Here is a 24,721-nt window from a genome sequence, read left to right on the forward strand (position 1 = left end):
CATGAAATTAAAAGAAAAAAAACTATTACTTCTTCCTTTCCACTCTTCCAAGTTTGACAACTAAAAATGAGCGAGATGAATGTAATAAGGCTGATAGTAAACATTAGTGTTGCAGAATACACTGATTAGCTTTACTTAATCAGTTTATTATGTTCATAATCTTGTTAGATGTCAGAAACTGTGTTTGAATGTTGCATTTTATTAATGTTTCCTGCATTTGTAATACAATGTTAAACCATATATGCTTCATGTGTCAGGTTTTGAATATATGTAGTGACTTCAGAAAGTAAGTTATTGTAGAGTGCTGACAGCACTCAATAGGGTGAGTGGTCATGGTGACAGGCCAGTGGCAGGTCTGCAGCACTGTGGCACCATGTCCCACAAGGAGACTCAGTGCAGGCAGCAGCTAGCTCAACACAGTCTCAAACTCGTGGCTGCATCTGGCAGTGCCCATTCGCTTCATCATCTGGCATAGAGCTGGTGTCTTGATGGTGCTGCTGGACGTCAAATGAATCTGCTTCAAAATTTCATATCTGTTTTTACATCAAAGAGGCGGCACCTTTGTTGCATTGCTATCCAGTTCTTGGTCAGGTAGCTCACATCCAGGGTGTTGTCATGCTCTCATATTTCCCTACCCGCATTGGTTCTTACTGCTAAGCGGTGCAAGTTCCCACTTAATATGGCTAGCTCATCTCATAAACCTTCTGCTTATGTGTTATTCTAATTCACAGGTTGCCACACTGCACTTATTGGTACATAGTTGCTACTGCAACATTTCATGGCGGCTTTCTTACAATATCTTACTGATCTCACTAAAAACTGAGTAGCGAGACTACACTGCCCATCTTCACAGGGAAGACCCGGCCCCTCAGGTCTTGATCAGGACTGGATTTCCACCATGGCTACTTCCACCTTTGAGCAATATAATAAGTGCACACCAATAGACTGGCAATTCTTAACACTATACACTTACTACACTAAACTTTAGGACTGTGTTCCATCTTCCTCAAACCGTACAAATTTATTCTCCATCTCTCTCTTGGGGGATCCAGTCCACTAGAACCTAGACTACCCATGGATCAGGTTCCTCAATGGCTCTTAATCTCAGGTAAATAAAATCCATGCAGAGCAAAATCAGAGTCACAATGACACTATGAATTGTGACACTCAAGGTCACGTTTAATCAATGTCTACCAGCTCAGTACTGTTCCATGTACTGCATTAGTTGCTTTGCAGTGATCCACCCCTCATGGGCGGATATCGTCCGTCTTAGTGAATGGAATAAACTTGGTTCCCAGGTTTTGTTTAGGAAGTTAATGTTTTGTTTAGGCAACATCTCTAAGGGCTTGTCCAGCCAATATAGCTTGGCTGTATTATATTTTAAAGAGTAACTCCCATTGTTGTAGCCAGGAAATGAAATGTTGGTGCTGTAATATCACACATGGTACCGTTAACTAACACCCAACGGCCTCCGAACTCAAAGCACTTGCTCCCATGAGCTTACCTTTTTCTTAGCAACTTGCAACCACTATTATGTCGTACACTCCATACACCTGATGTAATATTGCTTTCTGGAAGTATGGCTTTGACCCCATCACTTTCTTTCAGCATGGCGCATGTGCTTCCACCCATGTGGATTTTTCAGGTAGGACATATGATGACCATCCCACTTTGGCATTGCTATAATTTCACAGGGTGTATACGACCTGGGAGATCAGGGAAAAACCCGGGAATTTTTTCATCTGGGAAAAACCTGGGAATTGTTTAGAATTCTGGGAATTTTTCTTTGTTTTGGTTTTCAGTTAAATTTTTGTGATTTTGACTGGTAAGAACCAGTACTCTAACAAAGGATATTACTGTATCCTGCTACTGCAGAATAATGCTGCAGCAACAAAACATGAACGAGAGAAAAAAATGAAAATAAAACTTAAGTTGCAAAGGAAATGGGCCATATACAACAACAAAACAGTTCTCATACAAGCGCCTGCCAACAGCAGTGTGTGTCAAAGGCTTTAGGAAGGCTAAGCAATTCTTTATAACAAATTGCCTCCGATGAGTGTGACGTGACAACTTTAAATTAGATTCGTTTGAGCTGTTGCGGGCGGGCTCTTGAACATGCGCAGTTGAGTCACGCATTAGTGATACATTCTCCCGCGTCTGGTTACAGAAGTGTGGTTGAGCGCCACTACTTAATATTGCCCCGGTTCGGAAATACAGTAAATCTGGGGCTGATGCACAGAGCAGTCTGAGTTGAGGTGGGAAGTCTCCATGTGACCTGTGTTTACGTTCAGTGATTTTGTTGTTTCCTCTTCATTTATTGCTCTCACGTTAAATGATAACAAAACTGATTTTTGTGGCCGGTAGCTATCAAATCAATTAAAATACGTTCGCATAATTACAGAAGGCTAAAATGTGTCATTAGTTTCAGATTTTATCTCCACCTTTCTGACAGTCGAGCATTAATCGCCTTACAGAACAATGAAGTTATTTTTGCCGGTTTGCTAAAGAGATTTGGCTGACAATTAATCTTTTCTGCTGAGGCAGTCAATTTATTTCAAACGAAGTGTTTAATTTCACACTATTGGCTAGTTTCAACTGTTCGCTGCATTTCAAGTGCACGTATGGCATTATGCCATAATAAAAAACCAGGCATTAGATAATACAGTACTGGTGCTCCAAGAGACTATACATACGAATGTGCATTTTTAGCTGAATTATGCGTTTTAGTATGGTTCACGAAATTCCGACGCCCTTGAAATATCATCTGAAGTCTTGTTTCTTTTATGACATATTTTCTTATTTGTGTGTTCGCGCTACTGAAGAGTGATCCTGCTATTGGCTTACTACATCACGTGTCCTATGCTGCCATCAGCTGGCGAGATCACGTGACGTGAGCTATGACTGTCTTACAAAAGCGCATCACAATCTCGATTTCAATGTTCTGGAAAGTAACATGCGATGTTTAGTGGAATTAAAATTTATACCTTCGTAGTAAGAAAATATGCAGCGTATATTGTAATGGTACTTTGACTTCCGCGCCTCCGCCAATACAAAGTTATAATTTACGATCGCGCACGCAGAAGAGCGCTGCGCCAGCGACCGATTTTATAAATAATTTTGGTCTTTTTTACTTTTGCGTAGGTTTTTGTTTTTAAGAACTAATTGATGACTCTCTCTCTCTTGTCTTGATACGAAAGACATGTATTTTTCGGCGATGTGTTGAATGTGCCATTGGGTGAAAATTAAAATTACATTACAAAGCGAGGTTGTTTCAATAGCTAATGAGGAGAAGATAATAAAGGTAACAGTACAATTGGCGTCCTGGTGACAGGACTTGCAATCTTCGGATTTGATACAAGTGCAGTTCGGATTTGATAAAAGTGCAGTTTGGATTTGATACAAGTGCAGTTATTATAAATTTTGGACATTTTATCTAATTTTAACCACTTAATAGCATCAGAAAATGAATTTGGACGAAGTCTCATTCATTTCAATTGTAATGTTACGTGCATGAAATTTACAACAATATTGTTTTCCCTGTTATTAATTCGTGTTAATTTTCATTTTCATGTTGAGGAAATTAATTTGGTAAAAAAAAAAAAAAGGGAAAAGGATAACGTTCCATAAAATAATTTGCACGGACGTGAAAGAAAAATTTTGGATTGAAAACTGTATATTTGACGCTACATTTACAACATAAGACTGAAAAAAAAAAAAAAATTGGTGAGTACAGAAATTTACATTTTTTCCAGTTTCAAGCAGCCATCTGTACTTCCTTTATTCCGATCCATTTATTTCGAAATTATTTTTTCAAATTGTAGTTAAAGTTGATTTACTACTATTATTGCAAATGATAAGTGAAGAGCATATTCACAGTCATTTATTTGTGAGAGGGAAATTTCAGTACCAGTTTAATAATTCAATTTCTAATTAGAAATCATATAGAAATATCCATTTCCATAAGAGAAATTTCAGATTTCAACATACCATATTTTTAAAAAAAATTTTTTTACCATTGGAAAATTTTATTTGCAGTTAATTATGAAAATCGCAAGATGGACGCTAGACGCGTAGAAATCGTTTCCGCGAACGAGCTTAGTGAAAGTGACACATTGCAAAACATGTCCGACAGTCAAATGAATATTGAACTTAATAGTGAGGATGTTCAAGACATAATTTTACCGGATCGATTAAGACAACAACCCCTATATTTAAACAGATATACAGGCGAATGGAGAGTGAGTACTACGCGACAAAACATGACATTGACAACGTCAACTTCAGAACCAGACATCAATCAGACACGAAAAAATGACGAAACTAAGACACAGGACTCTGACATGCTCAACCAGATTCTGAAGTTACTTGGTGACCAAAACAGAAAATTTGACACTTTAGACAAAAGATTTGACGCTTTACACGACAATTTAAAACGTGACATTGGGAAATTTGATACTAAATTCGATGAACTGACACGGGACATAAAACAAAATTTTGAAAAACAATCGAGACAAATTGCCGACTTGACAGAAACCACCAGTAACCTTGGAAGGAAATTTACTGACTTATCAGACAAGGTTACGAGACAAGAAAAGGTATTTGTGGAATTCAGTGACGAGACAAAAACTGACTTACAACGATGTAATGAGAAATTGTTAACAGTAGTTTTTGAACAACAGAAAACCAGTACCCAAGTTGACGAATTACGACAGTCACACAATTCCGTAAAAACAAACCAAGAACACTTAGACCTGACGATTACAGACCTTTCAGACAGATTAAATGATGTAACATTGGAGCAGAAATCCTTACAAGAAAAGTTAGAAAAGCTTGAAGACAGAGCAGATGTAGCATCTTTAAAGAGTGACACAACTCTAGCAGAAAAACTTGTACATGAATGCAAATTATGTGATGATTATTTAGATGAGAAGTTTGAGACAATGACACAGATCATTTTAGATAAGACAAAGGAACAAGTAAAGGGAGAAACAGATAATATTCAGAAAGAGGTACGTAAATTTAAAGAAAATGTAATACCAAGTTCGTCAGTGATACCAAAACCCATAACAGGCAACCAAAACATAAATGAGAATCCAAATAATGCTAGACCCAGCACACAGCAGAAAATAGAATTACCAATGAGTGATACAAATCCCAATGAACCATTTTCAATGCTACCACAAGATCAAATTTACTATCAGACATCACCACATACTATGCACAGTTTGACACAAAATGCAGGACCCATAATATCATCGGGAGTAGCTGATGAAACATTAGTACGACATGGATACTTTCAGACATTTTCATGTGATGAGAAAGACAAAGTGCATCCGATTGTTTTCATCCGCTCTTTTGATGGTATTTTCCCGAGACATTGGTTAGAAGCCGATAAAATTCGATATGTTACAAATTTGTTACGTGGAAGAGCAGGTAAGTGGGGAGCAGCAATGAAAAGATGATGTTTAACATTTGAGCAGTTTGAACAAGCATTTCTTGAGGAATTCTGGTCGATCACAGAACAGCAAAGTTTAAAACGAGAAGTATACAATCCAGAAATTTACAACCCGAAGAAAGAGACTTTACGTCAATACTTTGAACGCTACCTAGACAAAACATTATATTGGACAAAACCAGCAGATTTACCAGACGTAATTAGAACACTTAAAAGCCACTTACCATTTCCTTACCATGATAAATTAATAGGAGTGTCCGAGGACAACATAAAGAATTTTTTCAGTTATGTTGATGAGATAGATGTTGTTTACAGAGATGAGATCAGGAATTTCAATCAATTGTATCCGATCCATCCAAGCAACTCGCGTACGCACAACAGAAATGACAGAGGCTATTGGAATCCGCCTCCGACACAACAAAACACTCAAAGAAACAATTCGCACTACACTGGGACAAATCCATTCAATATTAGGAGAAACAACTCGCAGCATTGGCAAGGAAACAGTAATTATTACTATAATGGTTATCCGAACAGTAATTACAATCAGAACAATAACAGTTATATTCAAAATAACAACAACAGAAGAAGGAACCGAAATTATGGAGATCAAAGAAGAGAGGATAACAGATACCATCCAGGATATTTTCAGAGAAACAACATCCAACAATATCCAAACATGTATTGCAGGAATAACAGTAATGACAATACCAGTTACAGTCATGGGCGAAATAATGTATGGGGAAATCACAATGGACCACCGCCACGACACATGCAATACAGCAACCCTCAATTCGTACCTAACGGAACTCCCAATGTGACACGTGACGGAAATGTAAATAACAGAAATGTAAATATTATTGAGTTGGGCAATGAACCCAACCCGCAGCAACAACCGAATTTGCCGGAAAACGAACGACGACCGAGCTAAGCGCTCGAGTTATGGTCAATAGGGAGCAGAGCGCAAAGGAACCGATGATTTGTTTTCTCCGATATGATGACAGTAAGAAAATAGAAAAAGAATTATATCAGGATGTAGATTTTAATAGTACCAGTAAAACAAAGAAGATAATTAATATGATATACAGTTATGATGAGCCTACATTTAAGTTATACAGTTACTTACAATCTAATGAATGCAGGTAAGTCTAGAAAGCAATGTGAACCATCCAATAGCTAATAAGATATTTGGTTATAAGAGGAGTTGCTATTGAGGCATATACACATTAGAGGAGGCAGAAAACTGAACAGAATTATTTTCTTTAGGAGGCATGTGATAATAGTAATGTTTATATGAGTGATGTGAGTGACTGAATGAGATGAGTAAATGTAATTTTAGTTTAATAAGCGGACAAATAGTAATACGGAGAGAGGTAAATGGAATATAAGATGAGAAAAGGGTATTATTATTATTATTATTATTATTATTATTATTATTATTGTTGTTGAAGTAAAAAGTAAGTGGTGATGAACTTACCAAATGAAAGTGCTGGCAGGTCGACAGACACACAAACAAACACAAACATACACACAAAATTCAAGCTTTCGCAACAAACTGTTGCCTCATCAGGAAAGAGGGAAGGAGAGGGAAAGACGAAAGGATGTGGGTTTTAAGGGAGAGGGTAAGGAGTCATTCCAATCCCGGGAGCAGAAAGACTTACCTTAGGGGGGAAAAAAGGAAAAAAGGACGGGTATACACTCGCACACACACACATATCCACCCACACATATACAGACACAAGCAGACGTATATATATAATGCTGAGGATTAAGTATATGTTATTTTGTGAAGAATGAATAATGGATAGGTGAGAATGTTATGAGTAATTGAGAATATGTTGAGAGGAGAGAAACTAGATTTGAATGCTATATCACATGTACTCATGGAATACAGAATGAAAGTAGTGGAAAGAATATTATTTATTGAAAGATTGGTATGCCTGAGATAATAACTTATGTGATGTCTTATATATTCTTATAACTAAAGGTGAAAGTATGGATTTATGTGGAAAGAATTATTTACAGCAGCCACTGTTGGAAATATACCAGAAGATTTAAATCTATAACACTTTAACACTAATCTAATGGGAACTTGTAATGAAATTTTTGGAGTTATGTAGGCTTGACACTTCAGATTGGAAAAATTATTTAAGAGAACATATTTAGCAGTCATCTAATGACATAATTAAAGCTCATCTACTGTACTGAACTAATGCGCCATTAAATAGAAAGGAGAATAAGGAGAAAACAAAACGTCAGTCCTCTGTTGCGGCTCATACTCTCATCCCTCCCTTAGAAAAATTTGTACATGTTGATGAAATATTTGACATTATATAATTCGTGATTATCTGACAGTATGGAGAGACATACACACACACATTTATTTATGAATAGAATTTTACAGGTACCACAAGGTAAATACAGAATGGATATACAGCATGGAACACAGCAGCAATTATCTAAGAAGATTTATTAATTTATTAAGTAAAACATTTATTTATATTGATTGATACTCATGAAAGGAAGGAGATGAACTACACAAACTTTATAGGAACATGATTGACTTGAACTATATATATATGTTGTTGTTGTTGTGGTCTTCAGTCCTGAGACTGGTTTGATGCAGCTCTCCATGCTACTCTATCCTGTGCAAGCTTTTTCATCTCCCAGTACCTACTGCAACCTACATCCTTCTGAATCTGCTTAGTGTATTCATCTCTTGGTCTCCCTCTACGATTTTTACCCTCCACGCTGCCCTCCAATACTAAATTGGTGATCCCTTGATGCCTCAGAACATGTCCTACCAACCGATCCCTTCTTCTGGTCAAGTTGTGCCACAAACTTCTCTTCTCGCCAATCCTATTCAATACTTCCTCATTAGTTATGTGATCTACCCATCTAATCTTCAGCATTCTTCTGTAGCACCACATTTCGAAAGCTTCTATTCTCTTCTTGTCCAAACTATTTATCGTCCATGTTTCACTTCCATACATGGCTACACTCCATACGAATACTTTCAGAAATGACTTCCTGACACTTAAATCAATACTGGATGTTAACAAATTTCTCTTCTTCAGAAACGCTTTCCTTGCCATTGCCAGCCTACATTTTATATCCTCTCTACTTCGACCATCATCAGTTATTTTGCTCCCCAAATAGCAAAACTCCTTTACTACTTTAAGTGCCTCATTTCCTAATCTAATTCCCTCAGCATCACCCGACTTAATTAGACTACATTCCATTATCCTTGTTTTGCTTTTGTTGATGTTCATCTTATATCCTCCTTTCAAGACACTGTCCATTCCATTCAACTGCTCTTCCAAGTCCTTTGCTGTCTCTGACAGAATTACAATGTCATCGGCGAACCTCAAAGTTTTTATTTCTTCTCCATGAATTTTAATACCTACTCTGAATTTTTCTTTTGTTTCCTTTACTGCTTGCTCAATATACAGATTGAACAACATCGGGGAGAGGCTACAACCCTGTCTTACTTCCTTCCCAACCACTGCTTCCCTTTCATGTCCCTCGACTCTTATAACTGCCATCTGGTTTCTGTACAAATTGTAAATAGCCTTTCACTCCCTGTATTTTACCCCTGCCACCTTTAGAATTTGAAAGAGAGTATTCCAGTCAACATTGTCAAAAGCTTTCTCTAAGTCTACAAATGCTAGAAACGTAGGTTTGTCTTTCCTTAATCTTTCTTCTAAGATAAGTCGTAAGGTCAGTATTGCCTCACGTGTTCCAGTGTTTCTACGGAATCCAAACTGATCTTCCCCGAGGTTGGCTTCTACTAGTTTTTCCATTCGTCTGTAAAGAATTCGTGTTAGTATTTTGCAGCTGTGACTTATTAAGCTGATAGTTCGGTAATTTTCACATCTGTCAACACCTGCTTTCTTTGGGATTGGAATTATTATATTCTTCTTGAAGTCTGAGGGTATTTCGCCTGTTTCATACATCTTGCTCACCAGATGGTAGAGTTTTGTCAGGACTGGCTCTCCCAAGGCCGTCAGTAGTTCCAATGGAATATTGTCTACTCCGGGGGCCTTGTTACGACTGAGGTCTTTCAGTGCTCTGTCAAACTCTTCACGCAGTATCATATCTCCCATTTCATCTTCATCTACATCCTCTTCCATTTCCATAATATTGTCCTCAAGTACATCGCCCTTGTATAGACCCTCTATATACTCCTTCCACCTTTCTGCTTTCCCTTCTTTGCTTAGAACTGGGTTTCCATCTGAGCTCTTGATATTCATACAAGTGGTTCTCTTATCTCCAAAGGTCTCTTTAATTTTCCTGTAGGCGGTATCTATCTTACCCTAGTGAGATAGGCCTCTACATCCTTACATTTGTCCTCTAGCCATCCCTGCTTAGCCATTTTGCACTTCCTGTCGATCTCATTTTTGAGACGTTTGTATTCCTTTTTGCCTGTTTCACTTACTGCATTTTTATATTTTCTCCTTTCATCAATTAAATTCAATATTTCTTCTGTTTCCCAAGGATTTCTACTAGCCCTCGTCTTTTTACCTACTTGATCCTCTGCTGCCTTCACTACTTCATCCCTCAAAGCTACCCATTCTTCTTCTACTGTATTTATTTCCCCCATTCCTGTCAATTGCTCCCTTATGCTCTCCCTGAATCTCTGTACAACCTCTGGTTCTTTTAGTTTATCCAGGTCCCATCTCCTTAAATTCCCACCTTTTTGCAGTTTCTTCAGTTTCAATCTACAGGTCATAACCAATAGATTGTGGTCAGAGTCCACATCTGCCCCTGGAAATGTCTTACAATTTAAAACCTGGTTCCTAAATCTCTGTCTTACCATTATATAATCAATCTGATACCTTTTAGTATCTCCAGGGTTCTTCCATGTATACAACCTTCTTTCATGATTCTTAAACCAAGTGTTATTACCACACTGATGTACGTACTTGTAGGATCCTAAGATATTTAGAGGGGCACCGCTCTTAGAAATGGTAATAGAGGGGTACCACTCTTAGAAACAGCAATAGTGGGGACACCACACTTAGAAACGGTATTAGTTATAGGAACTTTTACATTATATCAAGTTAACATGTATTTTATTTATCATATTTTATTTTGTGTAGTCCACTGTAGGAGATGACTTTACTAGTATTTATGAAGTAGTTAGCAACCATCCCATGAACCTATCCTCCTACAGAGGGCTGTCTTGAAGCTTGAAATATGTGTAAATTTTATTCCAGGAGGCGAGATGAATTTTAAGTTGAATATTCTAGTGAGTTGCCACAATTATCTTCAAATGTTGCAAGTGTAACGAAAGGGAAAGGAACAAAAAAAGGAAAGAAAAGAAAAAAAGAATGAGCTAACAAATAAAATAAATAAAATGTATATTTCAATCTGAATGTAATGTAATTCACATGTCAGCACAATGAGATTGAATGTAACGTAAAAATTTACTATAGTTTTCATTTAATTCTGTATATGTACTATATGACAACAATGTAACTATCTCATGTAATGATTAATTGTAAATATTTGTATATTTATGTACTTACTATATCAAGAAATGTATTTTAAGGAGATGTTAATGAGCTGCAAAGGACTTGTGCATATAGCACATGATTCATATAAATGGAACTGAAAATGCAAAGAAGAAACCAACGTGATGGAACACTGGTCAAGCAATATTTACGTAGTGTCAATATGCTTTGAAGTGTATGGTGTTGTGGAAGCCGGCAGGTCTTCAGGTTGGTGTAAAAGACAGGCTCATCACCTGTCGTAGGCAGTGAGGTGTTTCCTGTGCCCTCATGACTATTTATACCCCGGTAGACACCACCAAAATTTGACTGCTGGAGATCACAATTTCGTGTTGACACATTGAACAAACTTTGGATTTTCTTCAAGTCACACGCAAGAGATCCAGGCAGTACACACACACTCAGAATCCGATACTACGTTTAAAGACATTGGAGCAATATAATAGAAACATTTATTGTTCGAATTAATTCCATTGTAAACACGAATCATGTGAACTGAATTCAAACGCTGTGCTAAGCAACGATAATACGCTGCAATTCAAAGACATTAATGTTACGACTCCTAAAGAAGATACGCACCAAAAAGACTGTATACAAAGACTGATATGCAAAGAGCATTGTGCTCAGAAATATTTTTTGTAATATGTAAATTTCTTATTTTCTCATATATATATGTATCTATGTAAATTTTCTATACTGCCACACTCGCTTGCGGAGCGTGTCAGTAGAGGAGGCATTGTAATGGTACTTTGACTTCCGCGCCTCCGCCAATACAAAGTTATAATTTACGATCGCTCACGCAGAAGAGCGCTGCGCCAGCGACCGATTTTATAAATAATTTTGTTCTTTTTTACTTTTGCGTAGGTTTTTGTTTTTAAGAACTAATTGATGACTCTCTCTCTCTTGTCTTGATACGAAAGACGTGTATTTTTCGGCGATGTGTTGAATGTGCCTTTGGGTGAAAATTAAAATTACATAACAAAGCGAGGTTGTTTCAATAGCTAATGAGGAGAAGATAATAAAAGGTAACACCACAATATGTTGCTGCACAGCAAAGGTCTTACAAAAAAAATTTTTCCCTCCCTGAGTTTCGTTTTCTAAAGTGCCGAGTTCTGTTTTCTAAAGTGCCGGGAAATTCTACTTCGGTATATAAAACCACAAACATTCAAAGGATTGATGAGTTTTAATGTGCCGAGGAAGAGTTATACTGTCACTTAATACGGAAAGAAGTGTGTTTTCACCCGGGATAAAGTGTATTTTTAACCGGGAAATACGGGAAAAATCCGGGAATTTTTTTCCCTGTCCACGTATACACCATGTTTCACTACCACATACCGATCCCCATCTTCCATCACCATTACCCTCGCTGACACGTACAACCATACACTATCCATTTTTACATCCACAATTGTGCCATGGTAGTAGGAAGACAGGTTCTGGCTGATGGGCTCTGCTACTAGTTGTTGTTATGATGATAATTATCTCTGCACCTTTCTCAGCCCCTTCAGATATTGCTCAGGTGACAATAAGACCGGACTCAGTTGCCCATGGAGTGACTGATGAACAGCAAACTGCATTCAACAACTCCAGATACTATCTTGTAATGACTTCAACAGTCTCGTCAGTGTTATTGAAGCCCTTTATACTTTGCATCCCTGTTTCAACTGTTTCTAAATCCCAGTTCAGAGTGCTAACTGATGTCTTGGCAAAATCCATTATCTTTTCTAGTGAGCTATCGAAGCATGCATGTGTTGTTCAGCATGCTACTTTCCAAACCCCCAGTCCATGTGGAATGCCACTCAACAGCCACTCTGTTCCCTTCTGCAAATTTTCTTGTGGCCTCTGACACCGTGATCAGCTCACTTAAAGTCATTTGCATCCACTGTCCCAAATGTCGTTTGCATCCACTGTCCCAAACATGACCTTGAGTATCCTGCCTCCAACATCTGTCAATTCCCTTTTTATCCTTCATGACTCATGCGGCACTACTTCTACTACTTCCTGCATCTGTTCCTTCAGTTGCACATATGCCACAAGCATTTTCTTGGGTTCTTCAGATACTTCCCTCAATACGCCATTACTACTTGCTAATTGCTGCAAACCTAAAAGGACCTATTCCAGCCTCCTTATCTCATTCTGTTGTTCCTATACATTGAATACCAAACATAATAGCCGTTTTTGTCTAGATAATACCACATACTGCTGCCTGGAAAACAAAACTCCTCCATCCAGGTGATGATTTTGCTGCACTCCCACTCTGCTCCAGCCGAAGAGATAAACCACTGCCAAAAAGCATTCTTCTTCCCTCACCTTTTCTGAACTGCACTCTGAGGACAGCGACTGTTGTCACCTCGCCTCTCTCCAGAAGCCTGCTATCTCTGAACAGCACTTCTCACCAATAACAAAAGATAATCTTTATTCTAAGAGATACATATAATCCTACTCGAAATTACTTCAATAATATACACAACACACAAAAGAAAATAACCAAAACCACAAGAATCACAATAAAAAACAAAATATGATGACTACTTCCTCAATCTTAACGATACAGTATATGAGGTATGTGGAGTTCCTTCTCTTTTTGCTTATTGTCCCACTTCGTACTTCCCCTCTCTTCCTGGGTCCCCTAATATTACCCATGTGATTGCTTCTGGCACTCCCATGAATGGTTATAAACATCCGACATGTACAGTCATCAATCTCTTTGGCAGATGTAGCTTCACATTCACAGGTGACATGGTTCCAGTCACTTGGTACTGTGTCACAAACTTACCTTCCGTTTCAGAGTATAAGAACTGGATAGCACTCACCTTGCATTGACGGCAAGTTCCCCTACACTTTACTGCCTCCTGTTGCCTTTCCAATGCCTTGGTGTTTGCTTGTTGGACCTTCAACACATCTCACTGTTTTCACAAATTTTCAGGCTGATTCTCATTTCCTGATCCTTTATGCTTAATCTCATTGAATGGTGGCATCTTCTTGCCATACACCACCTCGAATGGTGGCAACACAGTGCTGGTGTGTACCTTTAAATTATTTGCACTCACCGCAAAAGTTATATATATGTCCCAGCCCGTATGGTGAGAGTTCATGCAATAACTAAGTATCCTCCCAGTCGTCCAATGAACCTTCTCTGCCCTTCCATTAGATTGATGATGAAATGGACTAGTTCTTAATTTCTTCACTTTCAACAACTGACACATCATCTTCATCAGGTCAGATAAGAAAATCGTCCCGTTATCCATAATTATTGTCTCCGGCCTCCGAACTTAACGTCCATCTACTCACCAGCAGTTGTGCGACTGAGACTGCCTCTTGGTCCAGCATAGGCACCATCTTTATGCAATGAGAAAAATGGCGTATTATAGTTAGCACAAAATGATTCCTTGCTGACCTTCCATAGAATGGTCCTAATACATCCACCTTAGTAACACTAAACAGTTCCACTGCATCTGGCAATCTCTGCAATAGTATTTGCTCCTGTCTCAAATCCACATGCTGTACACAGTTTCTGCTGTACTTATTAACATCACTTTCCCTTCCTCTCCAGCAGTACTTCTCTGCCACCCTGTCATTCAGCACTCTGCATCCCCCATGGCCAGATAAAACATGATCACGCTTTTAGCTCAGCACTTCTTTCTTTAACTTCGTTGGTATAACCACTTGTGGTCCTGATCTCATTGCATTACATAACAACCTGTCACACTTGGTGGACTGCTGCTGCTAACTGTACTACTTACACTCCTCACAGCACTCTGTGCTGCATGCCACTCAGCAGTGTCCTGACCTAGTGCTTGTAGCACCACTACCTTCCTGCTTAGCGTGTCCTCATTTCCATATTGTCCTCCCTGGTTTGTAGATTACTTTGCACTCAAATTCGCTGAGGTTTAATGCCAAACTCCTCAGTCTACTAGATGGGTCCTTCAAACTTAATAACCACTTCAAAGCAGCATGATCAATCACTACTTTAACTTTCTTCCCATACAGGTAACACCAGAAGTATGTTACTTTGTACACCAGGCTAAGCATCTCTCTCTTTGTGGTAGAATATTTCTTCTCAAGTTCATTCAATTATCTCGAAGCAAAAGCAATAGGATACTGCTCTCCATTGACCTCCTGGCTCAGAACGAACTCGAGTGCACAGTTTGACACGTCAGATGATAACACAAATTTCTTCTGAAGATCTGGAGACGCCGACACTGAACTCAATGTAAGAAACACTTTAACTCAATAAATGATTTATGACACTCCTCAGATGACACAAATTTAATATCTTCCTTTAGTATTTGTGCAAGCAGCCTTGGTCTATTCGCAAAACACCTCGCAAGTTTTCAATAATAATTTCCAAGACCCAGTAAAGACTGTAACTCTTTGCTCATTCCTGGTACTGGAAAAATCCTGCACTGCCTGTATCAATCTCGTATCATTCCTCACACCAACCTCACTAATTACATGACCTAAGTAATTTATTTCTTCTAACGTGAAGTGACTTTTTCAGTAATCATTGTTAGATGAGATACTTGCACCTGCTGAATGCTCTCCTCAGTCTTTGCCTATGTTCCTGCAAATCTCTTGAAAAGACGATTATGTCATCCAGGTACACTAAACAGTGATGAATCTTCAGTCTTTCAACACTTTATCCAACAAACGCTGGAATGTAGCTGGCGCATTCTTTAAACCAAATGGCATAGTTTTGTACTGTTAATTTCACCAAGATACTGAAAATGCAATCTTTGCTCTATCCTGTGGACCCACCTCTAATTGCTGGTACCCACTCTTCAAGTCTATCATCAAGAGATACCGGTAAATGCTCCATATTATCAGTTGTTTTCGTGATGTTTGGAATGTGGTAAGCATCTGTCGAATTCTTACTGTTCAGGTGGTGGTAGTCGCAGTAGAATCGATATCTCCTCAATCTGTCTGAAGACTTCTGCAGTATAATTACAATTCCTGCAATACTCTCTCCTTCTTCTATGACGCTGGTCAACTGTTAATTGATAAACTCCTCCAAAATTGGCTGCAGACACAATGGTATTCTGTACAGCCTCCAGTACACTGATGATTCATTCCTCATCAGAATCCTGTGTTGGCTTAAGGGAACTGCAGGCAAGAGCCCTTTTGGCAAGAACGAGACTTGAATCTCTAGCAACAGTTCTTCCACCTGTTTCCTCTCTGTTCCCCTTACAAGCCTCACTTTCTCACGCAATGTAATCTTAATGGCATCCTGTGCTCTTCTGTAGCCTACACCCTCTGTGGAACAATATTTCTCTTCCGCAGTTTCTAACATTGCCACTAATGTTCCCTTTAACAGCTTAAACCTCCTCGACACCAAAATTATCCACATTGCCTCCATCCCTTTCCTCTACGTGTACAATACTTCATCTCACTAAACAACTTACTGCTTCTAATACTTCACTATCCTCCAGCAGTTCCAGTATGTACAGCATATCAACTGGTAAGTCAGGCATCACATTCGCTCACAGCAACATCCCAAGTACCACTCAACACACAATCAAGCATTAAGCCTTAATGTCATTGTTCACAGCTTAACTGGATTACCTTGTACAACAGATACTCCTCACGACAGATCAGCATTGATGACAGCTTCTCCAAGTCAGAATGTCCTCGCACTAAGTTCCACCTCAAAGCATCAAAGATCAGTTATGATGTGATATTGATGCAGAAAGTCTAACCCTAGGATTGTCCTGGTTCCTCACTTACATGAGACACCACTTCCACACACAACATAAACTTGATTGTCTCTAATTAAAAATACCCCATTACCAGCCCCAGTGGCCATACATCATTATCCCCTGTCCCACGCAAATTATAATGTGGTGGGTCAAATTGCTTCTTACCCACTAAACCTCTCGAGGCCACCGACACATGCGCCCTTGTGTCCTACAAAAATGTATACTTCTTATCATGTATGACACCCATTGTGGCACATTCTGCCCCCTGCATTTGTACTTACTGCTTTCTCTTCTACTGGAACACCTTTCAGCAGGTCTGGGGCTCTTGTATCTCACAGAGCATAAAGTCAGTAATTCAAAGGAATAGAAATGAAAAACGGCCTCACACCTGTGGCATCCTTTCTGTAGTGCTTTATCACTGTTGCAAGCATTAGCATGTTAACTGCAAGAATGCTTGATTACATTAATTACTGCTAGTCTTGAAGCACAGTTTCTTCGACGGAACAACAGTCATATAGAAATTTAATCTACTTGCTCTTATGTTCTCAAACAAACTGGCCATCCAGTAAGGTTTTCTGACCAAACCATTCTATTCTGTCCTTATCCAAACTCTTGAGATCTCCTTCAGTTTCATAGCCACTTGATTGTTTCGGAGAATGAGTACTTCACCAAATTTCTCAATGACCGCAACTGCTATAAATACTGCGGCTAAGGGCCAATTTCTCCTTTCACAACGAGTTTCATCCATCATGAATGATTATAGTCATTTGATTGGTTACCTCGTGGCCATCATGTACCCTCCTCCTTCCAGTCTGATTATTTTTGAGAGGTAGCTTATGAAAACTCTCATAATAGTCTGGTGCTGGTGAAATCTAGTTCATTCTCTCTCCTATGCTATTTTGTAAAGCCATCCTATCTCTCTTCTGTAAATTCCATCAAAATATCAGAAAAGTGTTTACTCTCAAGATATGTAAATGTGCTTCAGTCACAAAAAGGCTGTATTAATTTGTAGAACAGCCAACAATACTGTTTTGATGGCTGGCAGAGCTGCACCTATCAGTACTCAAGTTATAAAAATCAAGTTGTGGGGGATTTCTCTGTCTCAAGCTCTTGAATTAAAAGTTCCTCTGTGTTTGGGGTTAAGTTGTACTTGAAGCACATAGTTATCAGCCCAGTCATATAGTCCAAAGTCCTCTTTGGAACATCTTGTGTAATACCATCTGGTGTCTTGTGAATTTTAGTCACTGCGGTGTATGACTGTTAGTTAAATCATTGGCAGTATTCATAGCAGCCAGAACTGGAAGGTTGATTGTAGATTTTCTTTCAGATTATTGTACTCATTTTACTTATTTTAATGCCCTTTCAACTTCTTATATACAGTCATCATGCTCTCCATGAGTCCATTCCATAATAATATTGCCATTCCATATTCCTCTTATTCTTTAAATGCTTCTGTATCATAGCCAGGAATATGGAGCGTATATGTCAAATCTTCAACAGAGAAAATAATTAGAGTCATTGTTTGTATGTCATCCACTTTATACATACAAAAAAGAAATTGCAAGAAACATTAAAATAAAATGCTAATAAATTACACCAAACTGCAACAGGTTTTTGAACAGAATTTTTCTTGAAAGAGAAACCTGTAGTTGAAAATCATATCATGTAACTACATGTAGTTAGCCTTTCTAGCCTGTGTTTGTAATTACATGTTCCAGGCGGACTTTTGGCAGTTTTTGTACTATGTGATAAAATATTGTCTCTTTCATGACACAGATATTTGGATCCATTCTTCAAGGGCTTTTCATAACAATGAAAGCCTCTTCAATAGTTGGAAATGGGCACAGGCAACCAATCCAGGCCTTGAGTGATTTATTGGAAATAAGATGTGGTCCATCTGGAAATGTGCGCCCAATATGCAGATTACTCACACAACAGGTGAGTATTTAAAATACTATAAATCAGAAGATTTATCAAATGATTCCTGGGAAAAAGTTTTCATTTAATATTGTCTGGGGTTATTTGTGCTTTTTTTTATTGTATTTTATTTTATTTTTTTACTTGAATATGTTTTTCATGTTACATAATTAAATGCCAAACACACTAGCAGATCTAAATTATGAAAAGCAGGACTTGTTCAGTTAAAAAGAATTCTACTCACGATTGGCAGAAACTGTGACATGAAACATTACACGTATTTTAACCAAGATAAGAGTATGTTGACATGTCACTTTTGCAAGTCTTTTCTTCTGTAGATTTGTTTCTCGGGTTTTGTGAGGAAAATGGTAGATCAGAAAGCTGCATAGTCCTCTCACTATTTTCTTTCTTCACTAGTTCATTTTATTCATAATAAGTGTTATATTGCTAGAGGAGGCCGATTTGCACGCTATAAGCTCACGCAGGATGGCGTGAGGTCTGAAACAGGATACGTAATGAATGCTATAAAGAAAAGTACATAGCTGCTGGAATACTTAACTTTAATCCATCATTGGTGTACATCGCTCTTGGCGATAAAAGTTAGACTCTTTAGATACATGCAATATACTGTTAATGGCGCCTTGCTAGGTCGTAGCCATTGACTTAGCTGAAGGCTATGCTATCTATATTCTCGGCAAATGAGAGAGTCTTTGTCCGTGTAGTCGCTAGCAAAGTCGTCCGTACAACTGGGGCGAGTGCTAGTAAGTCTCTCGAGACCTGCCGTGTGGTGGCGCTCGATCTGCGATCACTGACAGTGGCGACACACGGGTCCGACATGTACTAATGGACCGCGGCCGATTTAAAGCTACCACCTAGCAAGTGTGGTGTCTGGCGGTGACATCACAATAAGGATTCTGGCATGTTAGGAAATTTAATTTTTGAACAAAGTAATTCGAAGTGTCTATAATAATGATAGGTAATGTGTGGATTTTATGGCAGTTGGCCGGTATATGTACAAGAAATGCAGTGTAAGATCTTGATAAATCTAAAAGAACAAATTGTACATACCATAAAATTTGAAAATGACTGTCCATCAAATCAACCACTATGGGAGTCTGCACTTACCTTGTCTTCTACAGTATTATAATCAATATCTTGTTAGTTCTACTGTATTGTATTGATCCTGTCATCTATAAAGCATATTATGCATAAGACAAGGAACAAGTCAGTTTATAAGTATTCATTTATTACATATTTATATAGCACTTTTTACTTGAGTAAAAGCAGTGATGCTACACTGAAGTCCCAAAGAAACTGGTATATGTGTGCATATTAAAATACAGATATATGTAAACAGGCAGAATACAGCACTGCACTTGGCAACACCTACATAGGACAACAAATGTCTGGTGCAGTTTTTAGATTGGTTACTGCTGCTACAGTGGCATATTATCAAGATTGAACATGTTGTTATACGAGCAATGGGACACAGCAACTCTGAGGTAGTGATGAAGTGGGGATTTTCTCTTACAACCATTTCACAAGTGTACTGTGAATATCAGGAATCAGGTAAAACATCAAATCTTCGACATCGCTGCAGCCGGAAATAGGTCATGCAAGAATGGGACCAATGATGACAGAAGAGAATCGTTCAATGTGACAGAAGTTCAGTCCTTCCACACATTGCTACAGGTTTCAGTGCTGGACCATCAGCAAGTGTCAAGTGTGTGCACCATTCAATGAAACATAATCGAAATGGGCCTTTGGAGCCAAAGCCCCACTCATGTACCCTTGATGACTGCACAACACAAAGCTTTACGCCTCGCCTTGGCCCGTCAACACTGACATTGGACTGTTGATGACTGGAAACGTTGTCTGGTCAGACAAGTCCCACTTCAAATTGAATGTAGTGGATGGATGTGTTTGGTTATGGAGACAACCTCATAATCCATGGAAACTGCATGTCAGCAGGGGACTGTTCAAGCTGGTGGGGGCTCTTCAATGGTGTGGAGCATGTGCAGTTGTAGTGTTAGGAGAGCCCTCATATATCTAAATACGACTGTGGCAGGTGGCTTGTATGTAAGCATCCTGTCTGATCACCTGCATCCATTCATGTCCATTGTGCATTCTGACAGACTTGGGCAATTCCAGCAGGACAATGCGACACACCACACATTCAGCATTGCTACATAGTAGCTCCAGGAAAACTCTTCTAAGTTTAAACAATTCCACTGGCCACCAAACTCCCCAGACATGAACATTATTGAGCATATGTGGGATGCTTTGCAACATTCTGTTCAGAAGAGATCTCCACTCCCTTGTACTCTTATGGATTTATGGACAGCCCTGCAGGATTCATGGTGCCAATTCCCTCCAGCACTACTTCAGACATTTGTTGAATCCATGCCATGTTGTGTTGCCAGCAGCACTTCTGCCAGCTCATGGGGGCTCTAGACGATATTAGGCAAGTGTACCTGTGTCTTTGGCTCTTCAGTATATAAATATGACTTTAAAGATTTTCCAAAGGATTTGACATCGGCAATTGTTTTTTATGTTTTCAGGAAGTCTATTAAAAGCTCAATTTTGGCAAAGAAATGCTTTAATTCGGGTAATATGTAAATTTTTGTTTTGTGTAGCACTGCGATCATGAGTGTCACACTTCTTTTGCAGTCTGCAGTCCTTACCTATCACATTTATTTTAAAGAATATAAGGGTTTCCGTAATGTAGATACATGGCAAAGAAGGAATACCGGAGATGTTGAATAAAAGTTTACGAGTCTCTAGGTTTGCATCCAAACATTACTCTAATGTCCCTTTTTGCAGATTAAAAGTCCTGATACCTGCTTTAGTGTTTCCCCAGAAAGTGACTGCATATTTAAGGGTAGAATGGAAGTAGGCGTATTATGCATTTGTTACTGTTTTCTCACTACAGCAGGATTTTAGTGAGCAAAGGAGGTAACATGTCTTGCTAAATTTTACATTAAGACAGTCAGTATTTTTATTCCATTTTACATTGCTTTGCAGTCATAGTCCTACGTCCATGGTGTTGTCAACTGGTTCACTTGATGGAGACAAATGGGATAAACTTATGCTTGCTTGGAGCATTGTGGAATTCTATTGTAATAGATTTTTAACTTTTTTTTTACAAGGTGATTATTCTGTGCCCTGCACTGTTTTCTGATTGCTGAAATTCTTCCTTACTTCCCCCTGTTAGTAAAATTGTGGTATCATCTGAAAATATGACTGTCTTACGTGCATCCATGTTTAAGATTAGATCGTTTATGCACAGAAGAAACAGAAGAGGTCACATTACTGATTCTTGGATTACACCATGTTTCAGTGATTTATGGTCTGACAAATGTTCAGAGGTAGTTTTCAGGTTGACATTTCTGTACTTGATGCCCACTGCTTGCTTACAATTGCACAGAAGAAAATGAATGAGTTGCTGGATAGATTTCAAATATCATGTTTTTCAAGCTTTGACAGCAGAGTCTTATGATCCACAGAGTCAAATGCTTTCAGTAGGATTCCTGTTTCTTGTCCATGAGCCTTCATATGAAGTTGATTGCACTCACAAATGGCAGTTGTTGATCTCTTATTTCTGAATATGTGTTGTTCATTACGTAGGATACTATTTTTATGTATAAATTCCATAAGTTCGCCATACATAAATTTTCATGATATTTTTTAAATGCAAGAAGAAATTGTAGGCGGTCTGTAGTTGTTGACATTATCTCCCTCACCTTTTAAGTACTGGAATATAGTGTAGGGACCGATGACTTCAGCAGCTTGGTCCCTTAGTAATTCACACATACACTGGAACAGCCTTAGATGTGTTCAGTATCTCATTTAAAGTGCTCGCCTGAAGTGAGCAGTTAGGTTTGGTTCAGTTCTCTCTTCTTTAAGATCGTTGCAGGGATACCATCAATGCCTGCAGAGTTGGAAGTTTTTAGTCCTTTTATTGCTTTTGCTACTTCATGTTGTGAGATGGAGCTGAGTACATTGACCGTCTATGTTCACTTATTTTAGATTCATTGTTTTGAGTGTTCGTATTTGAGGTTGACTTTATCATATCAGCAACACCTGTGAAAAAATTGTTAAATATGATGGCTACTTTTAAGGGGTTTGTTACTTTTTGAGTTTCTTGTAATTGAGTGATATTTCTGCATGATGCTCTGTTGTCAACAGATTCTTTTTTTTTTTTATATAACACTCCACATAGCCTTTGCTTTATTAGCTAAATTATAAATAAATTCACCATTGTGCGTTATTTTTGCTGCACTTGTTACTTTTCTGTGTATTTTTATAATATACATGTAATGCAGGTGAAAAATTTTCCGTGTTAAATATTATTCAAACTAGTCTCTTTTACAGTTTTTTGTGGAAGTGCAGTTTGAAAGAAATGGGTTAGTGTGTCAATGAAGGTGTTGAAATCCATGATGGAATAATGACAATATTATGAAAAGGATAGTTGCTACTCACCATATAGCTGAGATGCTGAGTCGCAGACAGGCACAACAAAATGACTGTCAGCAAGTAAGCTTTCGGCCAAAAAGGCTTTCAATCAGAATAGACTACACACACACACACACACACACACACACACACACACACACACACACGCGCATGCACACACACACGCATGCACACATGCGCACCATCACAGTCTCTGGCTGCTGAGGCTATGGTCCGTGTGTGTGTGTGTGTGTGTGTGTGTGTGTGTGTGTGTATTTCCAATGAAGGCGTTTCTGGCCGAAAGCTTATTTGTTGACAGTCTTTTTGTTGTACCTGTCTGTAACTCATTATCTCCGCTGTATTATCATTAATTTTGTAAACTAGTGACCATTTTTCTTTGTTTAGCAAGCTGTTGAAATATTTCATGTTCTCCTGCCTATAGCTTCTATGTGTGATTGCTAAGGACGTTTACAATACTGCCTTTCATTTTCAAGCTTCATTTTTAATGAAGTGCTGTGTAAACTCCCCTTGACTAGCAACTGATCTAAAGGTATTTCACAAGTGTCTGTTATACAGGCAGCCGCATTTCCTTCAGCCATTAAACTGCAAGTTGTAACAAGTACTAAAGGACCTCTCTGCTTCTACTGTTTTGAGGAAATTAATGTTTATGTCACCACAGATTATCAAATCACAATCCATTTTATTTAAACACTGGAAACTCCAGGTAGAAATATCAACAATGTAGGAAAAGATGGGCTACTACTTACCATGAAGAAGGCACGTTAAGTTGCAGACAGGCACTATTAAGACACTTACACAAAGCTTTCAGCCACACCCTTCATGAGCAAAAGTGAAACAGAGAACTGCACACCATTCTTACACCCGAGAAAGCACAATTCTCACTCACACATGACCAACTCCGGCAGTCCAGACCAGCTTACTTTGTTTAGCAATTACTCTAATTTATTTAAGAAAAGTTCAAAATTTCCAGCTTGTGATCAGTAAACAGTATGAATAACGAGGTTGACCTTAATAATTTTTATAGCTGCAATTTCATGATGCTTTTGATATTCTTTCCACTTATGGCAAGCAGGATAGTAAAATCTATATTTTTTCTGTACATTGCTACTGCACTTTAGTAGGAGGACAAAGTGAATTCATTTATTTTTGTATGTTGAATTAATTCGAGGTTAAGCCAGTGCTAGGAAATGAATAATAGTGAGGTATCCTTTAGTCCACCTGTAATCAATCTTATTAAGCAAGGATTGTACATTTTCATGAAAAATGTTTAGATTGAGTGTATTTATGATTGATAGTTCAAGATCCCATTTTTTCAATTGAAAGCTGTGATGTTAATGAACCTTCAGAAATTTAAATACTAATACTATCTTCAAATATGCATTGCTGAACAACTGAAGAAATCATTAAAAGAGAATGGCATTTATACAACAAATCACCAACAACAGTGCAAACTAGCAATAATGTTTTAGGGTAGTGTCATCAAATCGCTGGCATACTATCAGTATTTCCTAAATGTATCAGTAGAACGTATGTACATTGAAACATCAAACTAAAGAGTCTTCTTCATTTTGGGAACACTACTTGTCATGTCGCTTAAATGTAAATGTGTATTGTGTTAGTTCTTAATGTCAAAGTATCAGAATGGCCAGTTACTGCATAATTAG

General features: G+C 38.3%; 1 protein-coding gene across 1 annotated transcript in view; it reads left to right on the forward strand.

The window, feature by feature from the left end:
- LOC126457252 (ubiquitin conjugation factor E4 B) overlaps positions 1 to 24,721 on the forward strand; it is a 284,736-nt gene that overhangs the window by 83,048 nt on the left and 176,967 nt on the right. Inside the window, exon 9 of the mRNA XM_050093409.1 lies at positions 18,441 to 18,602. Within this exon, the coding sequence (XP_049949366.1) occupies positions 18,441 to 18,602 (162 nt within the window). The remainder of the gene's footprint in view (positions 1 to 18,440; positions 18,603 to 24,721) is intronic.

The sequence above is a fragment of the Schistocerca serialis genome, chromosome 2, assembly GCF_023864345.2.
Source record: "Schistocerca serialis cubense isolate TAMUIC-IGC-003099 chromosome 2, iqSchSeri2.2, whole genome shotgun sequence".
Lineage (NCBI taxonomy): Eukaryota > Metazoa > Arthropoda > Insecta > Orthoptera > Acrididae > Schistocerca > Schistocerca serialis.